At 46.3% G+C, this 20,163-nt stretch overlaps 1 protein-coding gene across 1 annotated transcript in view; it reads left to right on the top strand.

Moving 5' to 3' along the window:
• Positions 1-1,139: 1,139 nt before the first annotated feature.
• BABAM1 (BRISC and BRCA1 A complex member 1) overlaps positions 1,140-20,163 on the top strand; it is a 65,376-nt gene continuing 46,352 nt past the window's right edge. The window contains exons 1-2 of the mRNA XM_077475533.1: positions 1,140-1,291; positions 4,830-5,172. Coding sequence (XP_077331659.1) covers positions 4,918-5,172 — 255 coding nt within the window. The 5' untranslated portion in view covers positions 1,140-1,291; positions 4,830-4,917. The remainder of the gene's footprint in view (positions 1,292-4,829; positions 5,173-20,163) is intronic.

The raw sequence follows: 20,163 nt of genomic DNA, 5'->3' as shown, positions 1-20,163 counted from the left end.
AGTCGCGCTGCGCAGGATCACTTATATACGTGATCCTGCATTTCTGGGTATCAGAGCAAAGCAAGTACAGGGATCTATGTCTTCCCTTAGTAACAGAACCTGCCCCACAGTGAGAAAACATTTTTTAGGCACACATTTAACCCATTGATTGCCCTAGATGTTATCCCCTTCCCAGCCAGTGTCATTAGTACAGTGACAGTGCATATTTTTAGCACTGATCACTTTATTAGTGTCACTGGTTCCCACAAAGTGTCAAAAGTGTCACTATTGCCATGTACACACGAGCAGAATGTCTGACAGAAAAAGTATTTTCATCGGATATTCCGATCGTGTGTATGCCTCATCCGGACAATTCTGATGGACCTAGAAATCGAACATGTTTTAAATATTTCCGACTGAACCAATTCCTATTGGGAAAACTGCTCGGCTGTATGCTGGTCAGACGGACCAAAAACGACTCATGCTCTGAAGAAAGTACGAGACGGCAGCTATTGGCTACTGAACTTCCTTTTTCTAGTCCCGTTATACGTGTTGTACATCACCACGTTCTAGACGGTCGGACTTTGGTGTGATTGTGTGTAGGCAAGACAGTTTCAGCAGAACTCCGCCGGAAAAACCTTCCAAGTTTATTCCGACGGGAGAACCAGTCGTGTGTTCGCGACATTATTTGTCCACCGCAATATCGCAGTCTCGCTATGAGTCACTGATTGCTGCCATTACTAGTAAAAAAAAAAAAAACATGTCCCTAGATTTCATTTTAAAAATCTGGTGATCTTATATTATAGTAGGGAGTGCGTTTGGACTATATAAACTTCTCCATAACACAGGTGTGGTGCAGCCAGTGGAGATAGCAGCCAGGGGGAACAGTGCTGGCATCAGCTCACAAGATTTCTCGCTGGATAAACAGCTATTTTTTTTTTGCACTTGTTGAACAGATATACTAAATGCTTTCAATTGCATATTTAATAGACCAAATTGAAGCAAACAAGAGACATTCGTTTTTAACGTTTACACACACTTGAAGCTTTGCTGCTAGCCTGCTACCCAGAATGAGGCTTGGTTGCTACCATTCAGTTTGAGGCTTGGTTACTGCTTCCCAGAATGAGGCTTGAATGCCACTAATCAGAATGAGGCTTGGTTTCTGTTACCCAGAATGAGGCTTGGAAGCAGTTTTCAGATCGAGGCTTGGTTCCTGTAGAGGGTTACAGAGCGGAACTGGAAAAGATGGACCTGCATGTTTTGTGCTTTATTTCTGTGCAGTGACGAACAGAGAAACTTGAAAACAGGAGAGGTACTGTGTTGATTATACTATTCTACGCCATGATTGGTACATTTCCTGATGTGTTATACCCAAAACAAATATTTATTTTTATTGCCATCCGGAGCTCCATAAGGCAGATTTCCCCTTATTTTCTGTTCTGGGAACAGGAAGTGAGGGAAAATCTGCACCAGGTAAACCGGTAACAAAAAAAAGCTGAACATTTTGTAAAAGCATATTTACTGTTGCTGAGATTTCCCCTCACTTCCTGTCCTGGGGTCAGCCTTTTTATCAGACAGGAAATAGAAATGAGCTCAGGCGCGTTCGCATGGAACACGTGCAGAGCCCGCCAGGAAGTTGGTGCAGCGCTGCGCTAATCACAGGCAGTGAGACATTGCCCGATCTCTACAGCTGCACATTGGGGCAATATTTCACTGCCTGTGATTAGCGCAGCGCCATCTTGCTCTGCACGTGGTCCATGCGAACACGGCTGAGCTCATCCCTAACAGGAATGAAGGAATCTCTTCGATGGAGACAGTTCTAAACCTTTCCTGCTATATCCAAAGCTAAAAAGACTATATGTACACAGTAAAAGTTCAGTCACACTATCCTGCACAGAATAACAAGCTGTCTTATTGTGTGGGCTGATGACTATTGTGTACAGGCAGAAGGGTATAGGTGCTTTTACAACATAAGGTGCCGTTGATTCCTTTTTTTTTTTTTTTCTTTACTGAAATGTCACCAGTGATATTTTATTAATTTCCTTAGAAAACACACAGGTGGGTGGAGACTTCTCCAGTACAGAAAACTGCAGACTCTCCACTCCGCAGTTTTGTAGTGTGAACCCTGCAGAGACTTGTATTTTTTTCAACACTTGAGGTCTCTGTGAAAGCTGGCCGTTGACTGTGAATATATTTTTCATTTGCATATGCTGATTTATCATAGGCAGAGAAAAGATATGCCAGACAGATGTAAGCAGCAGTGAGCAAGCACAGCTCATCTTAAATAGGAATCAATGATGAAATCAGTGATTAGCCTTTTCAAACGCAAATGTTCAACTTTAAAGCTGTTGTAAGGGCTAGACAATTCTTGGCTTAAAAAGGTTGTAAACCCTTGTGGTTTTTTCACCTTAATGCATCCTATGCATTAAGGTTCAAAAACTTCTGTCACTGACCCCCCCCCCCCTTTACTCACCTGAGCCCCGTAATTCCCACACTATTCCTCTTGCCTCTTGATTGGATAGATTGATAACAGTGCAGGCATTGGCTCCCACTGCTGTCAATCAAATCCAATGACGTGGGGATGGGGCAGAGTCCAGCATTCTACGTCTATGGACGCAAATGCTGGACTCGGGAAAGTGACCGCAAGGTAACCTCCTGGGAGAGCTCTTCTCATAGGGGGTTATACAATGCGGGGAGGAGCTACCAGCGCCACAGGGGACCCCAGAAGTCAAGTATCGGGGCCACTCTGTGCAAAACGAACTGCACAGTGGAGGTATGACATGTTTGTTATTTAAAAAAAAAACTTAGTTTTAAAATCGCTTTAATTCATTCCCTGCATTAAAGATACTAAGTTTTTTATTCCTATAAAAATAACAAACATAATATACAGAGATGCCCTGATCCTCCTCTTCTCAAGTCCCCTGCTGGCGCTCTTGGCCCCTGCTGAGTGCCCCCACAACAAGCAGCTTGGTATGGGGGGCACCTGAGCCAAGGCGCTGCTCTGTGTGTCCATTCAGTTTGGCCCACCCCCTCTCTCTCCTCATTGGCTTTCTGACTTTGACAGCAGCAGTAGCCAATGGCATTGTGCTGCCGTCTCAGCCAGGGAGAGTCCCGGACAGCCGAGATTCTCCTGTAACATCACTGGATAGAGATGGGCTCAAGTAAGTATTAGTGGAGCTGCTGCACACATAAGGTGTTTTATCTTCATGCATGAACACCTTCTGACTTTACAACCTCTTTAAGGTAAAAAAATGTCCCAGTATTCCGCCCAAATACTACTCAATCCAGCATTGTGCCCTTCTGTAGCAACTCTCTCCCTGCATTCACAGGACAGAGAGGCAGCAGTGGAAGCCAATGGATCCTGCTGCTGCTGCTGCTGCTGGGGGGGGGGGGGCTGAGCCACGGTGTGTTTGTTGGTGGACACACACAGACTGGCACGGGAGTGAGCCTGCACATGTGCCACCATGGCAAGAGAATTCCCATGGTGGCACACAGAGAAGTGGAGGAGCCTAGAACCCCAGAAGAGGAGGTTTTGGTACACTGTGCAATACCATGTTTGTTGTTATAAAAAATTTGGATTTTTATTATTTTATTTTTATCTTTTTATTTTTAAGTATTGAAGGGTTAAAACCACTGTCAGGATTATTATTTTTTTTGTATTTTACATCTGTGTTCCATTAGGGGAGATCAGGCAAGCACACAGGTAAAACGTGTTAGTGATTTCATTTTATAACAGTGGAAAAAGAAATGTTTCATCATCCCAAATATTTATATAATATCATATTTATTATGTCTGAAGAAAAATAAATATATATATATATATATATATATATATAGTTATAGCTGGCATACCAAGCATGATAACACGAGGTGTAAGGCATCAATAGGTATAATCTTATTTCTAAATACACAGTTCTGAAGTCTCGGTCAGTAGTTACTTGATAACTGCATAATGGTAACACTGAAAACAACTTTTGTAATCACGTTAATGTGTTAACCTCTTAACTCTTCCCAGAAACACCCCTAATGGGCCCCTGGAAGGCGGTACTTCTGTATCATGTGACCACTGGTATTGGCTCTCACAGCACTTACATGATCAGGAGTCCATCCCACTGGTTTCTGATCAGAAGCCATGGCCAAGAGCTGTTGGTTGCTGACAGCTTGGTCATTGTGCTGGCAGCACGCAAGTGTATGCACTCTCAGCACACAACCTCAGGCTGCGTGGACAAATATGTGTGGCACCTGGGTGTTAAAGCCCACCATTCCTGCTGCCGCATATCTGCATTATGCGGCTGGCAAAATGTTAGTGTATATGAAATTTTAGTGTTTGAGGTTAGTTCTACTTCAAAATGTTTGTAAACCCAAAATCGATTTCTCAGTATATTTGGCATCATGTAGCACAAAATATACAGTAGTTTCTTTGTGAATCAATTATGTTGTTTTGATGTTTATATGCAACGTTTTTGGTCCTATTGTACTATTTTGGGTACCTGCCATATTCATTATCACTGTGTTATCTCCTGGGTGCAAGCCTCATATAAAGTCCCACTTGTTTTGTCTTCTTTGTGAATCCGTTGTGCAGTTTCCTACTCAGAGATCCTGTCAGTAACAACACTTCCTCTTGCAAGCTTACAACGCAATACCCAATATTTAGCAGCCTTGTGTACTTAAACAATAAAATATTTTGTTTAGGAAAACGGTGTACATTATGTAAAACATACTATAATCTTTTACATTTTCATTATCGTAGTTTTACTCTTTTTTTGGACATTTATATCTACAAGTGAAGAAATAATTAGGTAGAATATATTTAATGCAGCTATGTGTTAATCTGTATTCTTCTGCTATAGGTCCACATTAAAAGTCTCTACCATTCAACGTTCTTAATTGAACAACCCCACCACAAAGCTGGATAGCCCTACAGAGGAAACGTGCAGCATGGACACGTCGGAGCCCACAGATGATGGGGAGCTGGCAGTAGAGCAGAGACCCCGCACACGCTCCAACCCAGAAGGGGCCGAGGACAAGGCAGCACCCCTACAACCTGTTGTGGGCAGCCGGAGTGAGGGCGAAGGGGAGGCAGCTCAGGTAGAGGATCAATCGCCACCAGCCACAGCTCCTCCAATATGTGCTCTTCCTCCACCTCCAGAATTCCAAATAAAGACTCCAAGAGTGAACTGCCCAGAAAAAGTGGTGAGTAGCCTTTGCTGAAAGGGTTCTTGTAGTTACTCTATATTTAGAAGTCCAACTAATAGGATGCAGTTCAATAACTCTTGGTGGTGTGGGGGGGGGGTTCCGTCATTGAACCGATCAGCTAGCCGACTAAACAACTGATGGGTGGCTATTTACCTGCTAACCACTCAAGCCAGTTGAGGTGTGTGGTGCCCAGGCTACCTTTTTTCTATTTATGTAGTGTGCTTTGGGTCTGGATGTACCTCTCCTCAGCCTGCATCCTAACTAGTCCGTGGCATCCAACTCTTCGGACCTTGATAGCCTGAGCATTGACCCTTAAGAATTTGTCATACACTTTGTTGCATATGAAGAGGGATGAGGCGTCCGATCAAAGATGTTGACATATGAGTTAGTGGGAAATAGAGCTGCAAGATTAATCGTTAAGAATCGGGATCACAACTTTTTTCCCACTTACAATCTTAACAAAGTATTTTTTCCTGATAGATACAGTGCCTTGCGAAAGTATTTGGCCCCCTTGAACTTTTCAACCTTTTGCCACATTTCAGGCTTCAAACATAAAGGTATAAAATTTTAATTTTTTGTGAAGAATCACCAACAAGTGGGACACAATTGTGAAGTGGAACGAAATCTATTGGATAATTTAAACTTTTTTTAGCAAATAAAAAACTGAAAAGTGGTGCGTGCAAAATTATTTGGCCCCTTTACTTTCAGTGCAGCAAACTCACTCCAGAAGTTCAGCGAGGATCTCTGAATGATCCAATGTTGTCCTAAATGACTGATGGTGATAAATAGAATCCACCTGTGTGTAATCAAGTCTCTGTATAAATGCACCCGCTCTGTGATAGTCTCAGGGTTCTGTTGAAAGCGCAGAGAGCATCATGAAGACCAAGGAACACACCAGGCAGGTCCGTAATACTGTTGTGGAGAAGTTTAAAGCCGGATTTGGAGACAAAAAGATTTCCCAAGCTTTAAACATCCCAAGGAGCACTGTGCAAGCGATCATTTTGAAATGGAAGGAGTATCAGACCACTGCAAATCTACCAAGGCCTGGCCGTCCCTCTAAACTTTCAGCTCAGACAAGGAGAAGACTGAACAGAGATGCAGCCAAGAGGCCCATGATCACTCTGGATGAACTGCAGAGAACTACAGCTGAGGTGGGAGAGTCTGTCCATAGGACAACAATCAGTCGTACACTGCACAAATCTGGCCTTTATGGAAGAGTGGCAAGAAGAAAGCCATTTCTCAAAGATATTCATAAAAAGTCTTGTCTAAAGTTTGCCACAAGCCACCTGGGAGACACACCAAACATGTGGAAGAAGGTGCTCTGGTCAGATGAAACTAAAATCAAACTTTTTGCCCACAATGCTTGGTGTAAAAGCAACACAGCTTATCACCCTCCAACACACCATCCCCACTGTCAAACATGGTGGTAGCAGCATCATGGTTTGGGCCTGCTTTTCTTCAGCAGGGACAGGGAAGATGGTTAAAATTGAGGGGAAGATGGATGCAGCCAAATACAGGACCATTCTGGATGAAAACCTGTTGGAGTCTGCAAAAGACCTGAAACTTGGACGGAGATTTATCTTCCAACAAGACAATGATCCCAAACATACAGCAAAATCTACAAAGGAATGGTTCACAAATAAACGTATGAAGGTGTTAGAATGGCCAAGTCAAAGTCCAGACCTGAATCCAATCGAGAATCTGTGGAAAGAGCTGAAAACTGCTGTTCACAAACGCTCTCCATCCAACCTCACTGAGCTCGAGCTGTTTTGCAAGGAAGAATGGGCAAGAATTTCAGTCTCTCGATGTGCAAAACTGATAGAGACATACCCCAAGCGACTTGCAGCTGTAATCGCAGCAAAAGGTGGCTCTACAAAGTATTAACGCAAGGGGGCCGAATAATTTTGCACGCCCCACTTTTTATTTTTTTATTAGTTAAAAAAGTTTCAAAAATCCAATAGATTTCGTTCCACTTCACAATTGTGTCCCACTTGTTGGTGATTCTTCACAAAAAATAAAAATGTTATATCTTTATGTTTGAAGCCTGAAATGTGGCAAAAGGTTGAAAAGTTCAAGGGGGCCGAATACTTTCGCAAGGCACTGTATATTGTATATATAATTTTATTATTATTAATTTTTTTTATATGCAGAGAATTCTCCGCTCAAGAGGACTGCTGTAAAAAAAAAAAGGCAGCCTGCCAGGTATCACAACATTCCTCAGCTGCTGAGCTAACTATAAACATTGTAATGTTCTGTTCTTTAGATCAAAAGAATGAATTTCAGTCTGTAAATGAGGAAAGAATAACTACTTAACCACTTCAGCCCGGAAGATTTGGCTGTTCAATGACCAGGCCATTTTTTGCGATCCGGCATTGCGTCGCTTTAACTGACATATGCGTGGTCACGCGACGATGTACCCAAACAAATAGAGCTTTTTTTTTGATCATCTCTGCGTTTTTTATTTTTTGCACTTTAAACAAAAAAAGAGCGACCATTTTGAAAACGACACAATATTTTGTACTTTTTGCTATAATAAATATCCCCAATTTTTATTTATTTTTTTAGCATTTTTTTTTTTCCTCAGTTTAGGCCGATATGTATTCTTCTACATATTTTTGGTAATAAAAATCACAATAAGTCTATATTGATTGGTTTGCGCAAAAGTTGTAGCGTCTACAAAATAGGGGATGGATTTATGGCATTTTTATTATTTTATTTTTTACTAGTTATGGCGGTGATCTGCAATTTTTATCGAGACTGCAACATTATGGCGGACAGATTGGACACTTTTGACACATTTTTGGGACCATTATAAAACTGCACTGATTACTGTGTAAATGTCACTGGCAGGGGTTAACACTAGGTTGCAATCAAGGGGTTAACTGTGTTCTAACTGTAGGGGAATGGGACTGACTAGAGGAGATGACAGATCATGGTTCCTAGCTAGTAGGAACTTGCGTTCTGCCTCCTCTCAGAACAGGGATTTGTGTGTTTATAAAAACACACATACACACGTCCCTGTTCTGGCTCTCGCATGTGGCCAGCGGTCATCGTGACCGCAGGCCAAGCGCATCGGCACCCCCGTAGTGAAGCTGCGCACGCCTGCTATCCCACTTAAAGTAGCCGAGTTACAGCTACGACGGCTCACGGGATCACGCTGGCCTGCCGCTGTATGACGATGGTGGCTGGTTGGCAAGTGGTTAAAGACTAAACCTTTTTCTGACACTTGTTGGTTTCAAGTTAAAATCATGATTTTTTTGCTAGAAAATTAGAACCCCCAAACATTATATATTCTTTTTAGCAGAGACCCTAGAGAATAAAATGGTGGTTGTTGCAATATTTTATGTCGCACGGTATTTGCGCAGCAGCCTTTCCAATGCCTTTTTTTTGTGGAAAAATACACTTTAATGAATTGGAAAAAAAAAAAAAAAAACTACCCAGTAATGTTAGCCCAATTTATTTGCATAATGTGAAAGATGATGTTACACCGCGAGAATCGTGATCTTTATTCTAAGCAAAAAATCGTGATTCTTATTTTGGCCAGAATCGCGCAGCTCTAGTGGGTTTGTCAATTGGGAGGTCCATTTGTAAGTAGTCTGGTTAAATACCATTAAAAATGTAAAAGTAAGCTATCATTGGATGCTCAATATCAGTTGAGAAAGGCATTTAGATTAGACCAAGCTCCCTCTCCTTCGCTGAACTGTTTATTAGCATAGTGGGAGCTCAGTCAGGACAGTGAGTGCAGAACAGTGGAAGGGGAAGCTGGCTTCGTTAGTCCTGCCTTCACCTCTGCCTACCCAGCAGTGCGAGTGCAGGTACATTACTGCAGTTTTTAAAGTGGTTGTAAACCCTTACAAACCACTTTGACCTACAGGTAAGCCTAGATTAAGGCTTACCTGTAGGTCCAAGCAATATCTCCTAAACCTATATGGTTTAGGAGATATTTGCCCGAAAACGGGCACCGCTGTCTACGGCGCGCAGGCGCACTGAGCGCGGCATTCTCAGCGACTGAGCTGACGCGCGTGTCGGCTCCTGTGCGCATGCACGGAAGTGACGTCATCGCGGCTTCGCCGAATGACAGCGGCGGAGCTGCAAGACTCCACCAACAAGATAGATGTGGCGGACTACAGGGGACAGCGGCGACTTCGCTGGCTCCTGTGTCAGGTAAGTGACACATAATGGGCTACTATGCGATGCATAGTAGTCCATTATGCTTTGCCTTTGCAGGGAATGAACGAGGAAGTAAACTCATCAGGGTTTACTTCCTCTTTAAAAGGTCTGTGTGTGTATGTATATACTTGTATAGTATGTATTTACGTGTGTGTTTTTTATATGCGTATGTATGACCGTTACTTTGAATATTGACCCCCTAATCCTGCTGTTTTAGGTCTCATTCATAATAGTGGCAAGGACTGCCACACTGCTAAAAAGTGATCCATGCTTGGATCAATTTTCAGAGGCATTTGACAGACAATAAAGAGGTGATATTTCACCTCCTCAATGCACAATTTAGCCCCCTAAACCCCCTAAATTCTGCATCCCCATGCGCAATGCATGTGCATTCACCTGGGGGTATGTTTCCAGCCACGACCAGTGTGTATACAACCCCCAGCTGCTGCCTCTGTAATTGGGAGTGGTAAAAATGTGGTTCGACTGCATGGTTTTACCATCCAGGAACCTCTCGTTTGAACAAGCCCTTGGTTTACATATTCGCAGGTGCGTGCTGTGCAGGGCAGTCCATTCATTTCATTGGGCTGCCCTACCCGCAGAAACGTAGGGAAAGAAATCCTGGACCCCCTTTTTTCTTTTAAATTGCATTGCACAAAAAGCATACTGCATTTGTCAATGTGTGAGAGTACCATTAAGAATTAAAGGAGTTGTAAACCCTTGGGGCTTTTCACCTTAATGCTGCAGCAGCCCCCTGTGACAAGAACAAGCGCAGAAGCTCCAGTCGCTGTCTCGGGTCCCGCTGATGTCATTCAAATCCGGGGGCAGGGCCAAGTCCTGCTGTCTGCATCAATGGATGCAGCAGCAGGACTTGAGTGCGTGCCCGCACGAGTGCCCCCATGGAAAGTATCTCTCCCTTGGGGTCACTCGAGAAGAGAAGGAGCCAAAAGAGCACCGCCGCGGGAACCCAGAAAAGGAGGATTGGGGCCGCTCTGTGCAAAACCCTTGCACAGAGCAGGTAAGTATAACATGTTTGTTTCTTTTTTTCAAAAATAATCCTTTACAGTCGCTTTAATGACATCCCTGCGTATCTGATAGAGAGGAACGTGTTTGAATGTCGGGAATGCATGTGATTTTGTGCGTTTTTCTCCCGAAACGCAGTATTGTGGACCAAGCCTTAGATTGGGATGTCTCGAGACTGAAAATCCATTTCAAGGGTTCCTTGACTGGAAAAAGGTAGAAAAATAGTGCTTTAAATTAATTGAATACCTAGAGGCTAAACCAAATGCGGTAATAAGAGACTATATTTGGAAGGGGAGATTCAAGATGAGCTTTGTCAGGGCTTGACAAATTTGCTTTGACTCTAGGAGCCAGCTAACCACTGCCTACTGGGCACTTTCACCCTTCATACTTTGATTTGACAATTGCGTGGTCATGCAACACTGTACTTTCTTTTGGTGGTATTTAATCAGCACTGTTTTTTTTTTTTCTTTACTTTGTTTATTTCTGTTATAAAATTTAGCAAATAAGTAATTTTTCTTCTTCACTGATGAAGCTGCACTGGTAAGGAGGCACTGATAAGGTAGCACTGGTGGGCACTGATTGGCTGCACTGATAGGCTGCTCTGATGGTCACTAATTGGCACTGATGATCAGTGCCCTGAATATAAGTGTAAATGTCCCCTGTCACAGGATAGCCAGTTATCGGCTTTCCTTTCCTCATGGTGTGACAGCTCTGAGGAAAGGAAGCACCGATAACCAGCCTTTGTTTACATGTGATGAGCTGTGATTGGAAACAGGTGATCACATGGTAACGGGCATCTGTGATTGGCCCTTTATCTCGATCTCTGTTCAGCTGTGCCTGAAGGACACATTAATCACATTGTGTGCCCACACAAGGGGCGGGGTTTTGGGAGTATGTCAGTAGGTGCGGTCGGCAACTGGGAGGGGAATGCAGATGGCTGACAAAAGCCTAGGTGCCAGGACACATAAATTACTTCTTTTCAAGGCAATTAATGTACATACAGTGTACAATAAAGCAGACTTTATTGTAGATTCCCACCTGCTCCTGCTTTGCTTATAATACTAATATCTAATACAGGCCTTTCCTCTTCCTTTAAAAGGAAGTGGGAAGGTATGCAGTTGCTGTGATCTCATGATCAGAAAATTTGCTGGGAAAAATAATAAGCCAAGCGAATGCTCCCAATGATACCATGGTTGGAAGTTAGTGACATATGAAATTTCTGACTATGTTATACAAAACCATAGCTGGCAAAAGATTAAAAAGGAAATGCAATTTTTTTATTTAGTTTAACGCAAACCCGTGTTAAAAAAAAAATGAGTGTAGCAAGCATCCTCTAGTGATGTGCTTACTTTTCGATCTTCTGTCCGCAGTATTTAAATCATATTTGTTTAGAATGATGAAATTACTTATGTAGCAACTGACTTCTTTTTAACCTCTTAGCGCTGGCCGCACGCATATATGTGCCCGCTCGGCGGGTGGGCCCTAACGCCAAGTGGCCACATATATGCGGTCCTGTTAAAATAAGTTACTGTGCTGAGAGCAAGCTTCCTGCACAATCCCAGCATGGTAGCCAGCGGGGAAAGGTAAACTCCCGATGCAGGCAGCCAATCGCATCGGTCACGTCACCCGAATGCCCGCTCCTGGCTTTTACAACTCTTAAAGGGCAGGGAGGCAGTTGGCATGAAAGGGTTAAAGAAAGTGGAGCATTATTTTGGGGCCATTGACATTTATGGTCTTTTGCTATGCTGGATACAGATATTTACAGAGTTTTATTTTGCCAACATTGTCAATGCTCTCCCACATTCAGTGAAAAGGCAATCAAGCAAATGAGATGAGTGTTGTATTCAATACAGAAATCCACACAGAAGTGTACAATAAGTCATTTGGGGCTGGAGGCTAGGAGATGAATGACAGCTGTTCCCTTTTGACTTCCATGTAAACTAGCAGTTAAAATGGAACTTTATCCATAACAACTTGATAAAAAATAATATTCTTTAGCAAGGAACTTACATTCCACATCAATATTTACGCTACTAAAATGAGTGTGTGCTGTAAATTGCCTCCAGCATTGCTCCTGTTTCTTCTTCCTGGAGGCTGCCATTTTGCCGAAGCCCAGTGTCCCTGAACAGCAGTAAGTCTTTAGGGTGGGGGGGCGTGGCAAGATGGCGACCTGAGTGGACGTGTGTGTGAGGGGAGCTCCGCATTGCATTGCTTATTTATCCGTCTGCAAAAGACTTATTGAGCCTGTCTAACCCTGTGAGTGTGCCACTTGTCTTTGGGCATGAGAAGAGGGCACCCCGGCTCCCAAAAGAAGCGGCAGCAGGCCCAGAATACCTCGCCGGGTCCCCGGGACACACGTGTGCTCTCCCTTAACATGGCGTCCCAGACGGATAACCCGGAGGCGGCAGCGCTGGGAAACGAACAATTCACCGCTCTGATGCAGGCGATTTCGGGATGCCAGACCACGCTGACGGCCAAAATAGAGCAGATGCAAATGGAGATGGGTTTAATCCGGAGGGACATGGACAAGTACAGGGACCGGCTCACTGAAGCTGAGCGGAGAGTGGGGGATACGGAGGATACGATTCACTCGCATGGCGAAGCTCTCCGGACCCTGCAGGTGAAGATGAAGGTACTGGAGTCTCGTGCCGAAGACCAGGAAAATAGAAATCGGAGGAACAACCTCCGCCTGGTGGGCCTCCCGGAGGGCCGAGAACCGGCGACTTTTGCGGAACACCTGCTGCGCACCCTTTTACCCCAGGCTGTCTTTTCCCCTCAATTTGTGGTAGAACGAGCGCATCGGATGCCATCGGTGAGAGGACCGCCGGGGACGCCGCCGAGGACCTTTATATTTCGGCTCCTGAACTTTCGTGACTGGGACCTTGTGCTGAGGGAGGCGAGGAAGATGGAGGAGTTGCGGTATGAGAATGCCAGAATTATGATTTTCCCGGATTATTCGACTGAAACGCAGCGACTACGCCGCACGTTTGATCAGGTCAAGGCACAGCTCCGCGCCAGAGGCTTGAAATACAACATGATGTTCCCTGCTAAACTACGGGTGGTCGATGGCGAATTGGTTAGATTCTTTGGGTCACCGGATGAGGCTTCTCGCTGGATTGAGTCGCTGCCTCGGGACCGTTAACTCTGCTGCTTTTTTGTGGAGGTTGGTGACGCTCCTGCCGCGCCTGTGGCCTATCCTTCCCACCGTCCGTGACTCTATCCTGATGTGGGTTCTGTCTATCTGGGCTTCACCATTCGTGAGTGTCCCCTTGGAGTCCCGCTTGCCCCTGTTCGGCCCCCCCCCTCTGACTTTTGTGGGGGGTTGGTGAGATGTTACTATCCCGGTCCGCGGGGAGTGTGAGTGGGCTTCCCCGTCCCCCCCCCTACTTTTTTTTGTTTCTATTAGTTGGACGCCTTCCCGTTTTTTCACCCCCCCACTGGTTCCCCCGGGACTTGATCGTGGCTAGTAACCTGGTGGGAGAGGGGTGGGGTGGGTGGGGGGACTGTTGGTGTTGGGGTTGCCTCTCTGCGGGTGGGGATACCCCCCCGTGGGCTTCTACGGAGTTTGGTGGGGCCTGGATGGACTGGTTGGACCTGAGGGGGGCGGTGGGAGCATAAGTTGGTGCCCTTAGTGTACACTAAGAGATGGTTTTTGTAATCTGTTCTGTTCATTAATAACGGTAAATGCTGCTTTTGAAGGGAGTTGCGGTGTGGAGCTCCCGGAGTTTCTCTCTCTCTCCTTTTCTTCCCTTCCCCCCTCTTTTTTCTCTCTTCTTCTTTCTTGTTCTCTACTTCTGCTCTCTTTTTTTCTAGTGCTGTTATCTGTCTTTGATCTCCACGGTGGGCTGCTGTGCCATGCTGCCCCAATAGGAGACCTTCCTATATCAGTTTGGTATGTTTAGTTTGGGTATGCAGACACCTTACGCTACGGTTGGCGGGGTGTGGGGTGGGGGGGGGTTGGGGGTTGAAGTTTCAGTTTAAGTTTTGCTTTTTTGTTCCTACATTCCAAAATGTTATGGCATCATTTTCTCATAGACAGATCTACTTTCATGTGTACATGTGGTATTGGTGGGGGGTGAGGCTGTCCTCCTGGGGTCCGGCTTGTCTACAGTTCCCCGTATGCTATCAAACTCGACACGTGTTATGGCCCAGTTGAAGGTTCTCTCGTGGAATGTTCGGGGTCTTAATAATAAAATCAAACGCTCACTGGTTTTTGAGTTCCTCAAGAAATATGACCCCAACATCTGCATCCTACAAGAAACGCACCTGGTGGGCAGCAAAATTCTTAGCCTCAAAAGACCATGGGTTGGCAGGCATTTTCATGCTACTCACACGGGGTATTCTCGAGGGGTTAGCATTTTGGTCCGTAAATCCCTTACCTTTGACTTACTGGATGTCAAGCTGGATCCTGGGGGACGTTATGTTATTTTACACGCTTGCGTGAGCGGACTGGAGTTGGTGGTGGTGGGTCTCTACCTGCCTCCCCCGGCTGACATGTCCTTGTTATATAATATGGTCCCCATATTGGCACAATATCCCACGGACAATATTCTTCTGATGGGCGACTTTAATATTGCCCCGAACCCATCCCTGGATAGATTGGCCTCTGGTGCTCACACTGAGTCTAGCCTGTCTAAATGGGCGGGAATATTTGGTCTGCAGGATGCGTGGAGGTGGAAAAATCCCGGGGTACACTCTTACACCTGTCATTCTCTTCCCCATAATACATTGTCACGTATTGACCTTGCTTATGTGAGTTCCGCCTTGCTTCCTAAACTTAGAGATATCAGTATTCTTCCTAGAGGTATATCGGACCATTCCCCTCTGCTTTGTAGTGTGAAAACGGCTACTGCCCCTTCCGATAGAATTTGGCGTCTCTCCAGATTCTGGATTAGTCACCCCACTATAGAGTTTGAGGTGGGGGGGCTGATACAGCAATACTGGAGGCTGAACGCCGGGTCCGCGTCCCCAGGCATTGAATGGGATGCTTTTAAGGCTTATGTGTGGGGATGCTATCTTTCCTCTATTGCTAGAGAGCGCAGGAATGACCAGATCGTCCTTGAGGAGGCTGAGGCTAGGGCCCAGGCCCTGGAGGCACGGTTCGCCAGTACGGCTAACCCAATTACTGGACAGGACATGAAGGTAGCGTACAGGGAGGTGATGCTCCTGCGGGTAGCTAAGGTTCACAAGAGGCAATTGGTCCAGACACAGAGGATATTTGAGCAGGGGGAGAAGACAGGGAGAATGCTGGCCTGGATAGCTAAGGAACAGCCATCGCTAGGATACAATCTGCGGATGGGACCATTCACACTGATCCGGCAGACGTTAATGCTTGCTTTAAAGACTTTTATGCCAATTTGTATTCTTCTAAAAGGGATTATTCCATGGAACAGTTACACAAATTTTTAGATGACGTGCAGTTTCCGACTCTGTCCCCTGAAGCTAGGGAGGCCTTGGATAGCCCGATAACGTTGGCGGAGGTGCGGGCTGCGCTGGGATCCCTTCAGTCAGGAAAGACCCCGGGTACGGATGGGCTCCCCCCTGAATTTTTTAAACAGTATGCGGACGTACTGGTACCCAGGCTGCATGATATGTTTACGAAAACGCTGTCCGGCGACGCCCTTCCCCACTCGATGGCTCAAGCTATAATTGTAGTAATACCCAAACCTGGCAAGGACCCCCGGTTCTGCTCCTCGTACAGACCTATCTCCCTTCTCAACGCTGACGCCAAAGTATTGACTAAAATTCTAGCTAAACGCCTCAATGAGGTGATTCTCACCCTGGTGCATGCTGACCAATCGGGCTTCATGCCCGGGAAAGGGACAGATATTAACCTTCGGAGACTGTATGCGGTCTTATCCTCGGGGGTCGGAGATGTTGACAAGGCGGTGGTGGCCTCCCTGGATGTGGAAAAAGCTTTTGATTCCGTGGAGTGGGCCTATCTATGGGAGGTCCTCCGCAGGTTCGGTTTTGGTCCCATCTTCGTCTCCTGGGTTGCGGCCGTGTACAGATCTCCGACCGCGAGGGTGCGCACGGGGGCTGTCCTCTCCTCGTCTTTCCCCCTTCAAAGGGGGACGAGACAGGGATGCCCTCTATCGCCGGGGCTTTTTGCCTTGGCGGTGGAGCCCATGGCCATCCTTCTTAGGTCCACGACCCAGGTAAGAGGCATAGACATAGGCCCTCTGACGGAAAAGGTGTCCCTCTATGCGGACGACACGTTGCTGTAACTTGGAGATGACGGCGCTTCCCTACAGCGGGCACTTGCGGTTATAGACCGGTATGGGCATTACTCGGGAGTCCGGATAAACTGGGGTAAGTCCGTGCTATTTCCGCTCCATTCGGGGGCAGGCCCGATGGACTCTGATGGGCAGCTACAATGAGTATCTCAATTTCGGTACCTGGGGGTGGAGATCAGTAAGGATCTTGGGCAATACATTGATCTTAATCTTGCCCCTGTGGTGACCCAGATCACGCAGAAATGTGTGGCATGGAGGTCTCTTCCCCTGACCCCGGTGGGTAGGGTCCATTTAATTAAAATGTCTATACTACCCAAACTTATCTATTTGTTTAGGCAGTCCCCCGTCCCCATCCCCGCCTCATTCTTTAAGAAATTGGATAGTATAGTTGTCACCTTTGTTTGGAATGGGGGGTCCCCAGGATAGCTAAATCTACCCTACAACTCCCGGTTGCAATGGGGGGCCTTGCCCTTCCTTGCTTTTTAAAGTACTATTGGGCGGCGGTTCTCGTGACACTTAAATGGTGATTGGGTAGGCAGCCGGCGAATCCGGCGGCGGTGGTGGAGGGGGCCCTGTTGGTGACCCATTCTGATTTGCGAGATCTCATCTACAAAGGGCCCAGATCTAACTCGGGAGTTACGACACCTATGAGGGCAACAATTCAAGTCTGGGACACGGTGTCCAAAAAGCTGGGACAACCGCACACCTGGTCCCCCGAGACGCCGTTGTGGGGTAACCCGCATCTTCCCCATTTCTACTCCATCCCGGACCCGGTCATCTGGACTAGAAATGGGATCACTACGCTAGGGGATATAGTGTCTCAGGGATGGCTTCGCACGTTTGATGATTTGAAGGGTCTTAGGGGCCTATCAAACCGTATGTTTTTCAGGTATATCCAGATCCGACACGCTTATAGGTCCCAATTTCCCGAACTAATTATTCTCCAGATGTCGGATTTGGAAAAAGAGCTTAGATCTCCTGAGCGGTCTAAAACAATGTCAATTATCTATAATGCACTGTCACTTTTGGACACTTCTAGAGTTTCCCAGCTGTACGAGACCTGGCGCAGATCTAGGGGGGGAGGACTGGGAGGAGGGGATTCGGCAATACCTGACCCTGGTTGTTTCTTCCAGGGACAGGTTTGCTCAGCTGAAGTTTTTACACCGTGCCTATTTCTCTCCGAAGCGCCTGGCCAGGATGTATCCGGATAGGCCAGCGGCGTGCCCCAGGTGTGGTGTGGGGGAGGCGGACTTCTTCCATGTGGTCTGGTCCTGTTCGCTGATTAGGGATTTTTGGTCGGAGGTCCTGGAGGATATTAATTCTGTTGGTAAACTACATGTCCCTAATAGCCCCCTTCCACTTCTCCTGGGCATTTGGTCTGCTGTAGAGGCCCCCCAGCGGAAAAAACTGTTTGTGTTCTATGCCGCTATGTATGCCAGGAAGGCAATTATGCTTCAATGGAGCCAGGCTCAGCCTCCTACCAGACAGCTGTGGTTAACGCTTCTCAATAGGGCGCTGCCCTTGTACAGATTAACGTATATGGGAAGGAACTGCCCTGGAAAGTTTGATAGAGTGTGGGCTGCTTGGGTAGAGGCTAAACAAGTGACTATTGGGTAAGGTGTTCCTATATAGATTGACCAAGTCTGGTATTAACACTGACGTAATGTAGTGGCTGGGGTGGTGGGTGGCTGGGAACCTGGGATGAAGAGGAGTGGACCTGGCGCCCCTTCCCCTCCCCCCCCCCCCCTCTGGTGGAGTGGTCGGGACCCTGGTAGTACCTATGTGTTTATAACCTTGTGGGTGGGCTGTGGACCCGAGGACATGAACATTCGTTTTTAGATGTTCTAAATATGTCTCCGGATATGTGATCATTGTCTGTAACATCTGTCTATTTTGACTGTTTTTGGATTGTATGTACTGTTTGCCATAAATAAATAAAATTTTATGTTAAAAGTCTTTAGGGTGTCGGCAAATCTGCCTCTAGTGGCTCTGATCTTCAGCACAATGCCAAAAATGGACAGCAACTGAGCACGTGCAGAGCAGGTCGATACAGAATATTACTGGATTTGTAAACAATACAGGCACTTATATTTAAGGTTTTACATTCCTGCAAAAGGGGCCAGCCTGAAGTGATATAGCAGGGCTTTATTTTCTGACTAAAGTTCCACTTAAGGACCGCTGCATGTAAATATACGTCGGCAGAATGGCACGGACAGGCATTATCACATACCCGTACGCGCCTGCCTTCCAGCGGGTGGGGGGTCCGATGGGACCCCCTCCCGCTGGCTGCGGCAGTCCGTTTCGCTTCAGGAGCGATCCGGGATGAGGGGATGGCCGTTGGTTTTTGGCCATCCCCTCTCGATCGCTCCTGGCAAATGAGAAGCTTCCCCTGCTTGTGTAGTGTAAACACAGGCAGGAGGAAGTGATGTCCTTGGGGCGGTCTGCGAGGAGAGAAGACATAGTAAGTATGCATCAACACTACACTGACATGTAGGTACACATAGGCGCACTGTCACCCACCCACCCCCCCCCCCCCCCCTCCTCCCAGTCACAGTGTCACAGTGTCACTGATTGCAGTGATCATTTATTTACTGATCATTTATTTACTGATCACTGCATTTAGTGTCAGTTGTAACTGTAAAAACTGTCAAGGCAGTTAGTGTTAGGTCAAGGGTAGCCCCCTACCCCCCCTCCCATAAAGGTTTAACCCCCTGATTGCCCCGAGTTAACCCTTTCACCCCCTTTTGACAGTGTCACTAATGCCGCGTACACACAATTGTCCGGCGTACTTAGTCCGGCAAACAGTCCGGCGGACTTTCTACCGAACGGACTTGGCCACATACGGACACACAGAAAGTCCGGCGTTTGCTAGCGCGATGACGTACAGCATGTACGACGGGACTAGAAAAAGGAAGTTCAATAGCCAGTATCCAATAGCTTCCTTTTCGTACTTGCTTCTGAGCATGCGTCATTCTTAGTCCGCCAGACTAGCATACTGACGAACGTATTGTCCGCTGAAACCCAAGTCCGGCGGAAAGATTGGACTGCAAAAATACTTTCTAAGTCCGCTGGACTTTACGCTGGAAAAGTCCGCTGAAGCCCACACACGATCGAATTGTCCGGTGAAATGCGTTTCAGTGGACTAAATACACTGGACAATTTGATCGTGTGTACGCGGCATAAGCGATCGTTTTTCTGATCGCTGCATTAGTGTCACTGGTGCCGCTAGGTAGCTACCCTGTTTCCCCTAAAATAAGACCTAGCGTGATTGTCGACGATGGCTGCAATATAAGCCCTACCCCCCAAATAAGCCCTGGTTAAAGTCCTTCTATGTCTTATTCTCAGGGTAGGGCTTATTTTCGGGGGAAAGAGGGTGGGGCTTATTTGGGGGTAGGGCTTATATTGCAGCCATCACCGACACTCACGCTAGGTCTTATTTTAGGGGAAACAGGGTAGTTATTTTTTAGGTTCACCGCCCGGTTTCTATAGCATTAGGTACCCCCATATATAACCTAATAAAGGTTTTAACCCCCTGATTGCCCCTAGAGTTAACTCCCTTTCA

The sequence above is a fragment of the Lithobates pipiens genome, unplaced genomic scaffold (assembly GCF_037356315.1).
Source record: "Lithobates pipiens isolate NorthernLeopardFrog02 unplaced genomic scaffold, aLitPip1_a1.2 Scaffold_13, whole genome shotgun sequence".
In the NCBI taxonomy this organism is placed as follows: Eukaryota; Metazoa; Chordata; class Amphibia; order Anura; family Ranidae; genus Lithobates; species Lithobates pipiens.
Note: the sequence above shows the minus strand (reverse complement) of the source record. Positions and strands in the feature narration are given on the sequence as shown.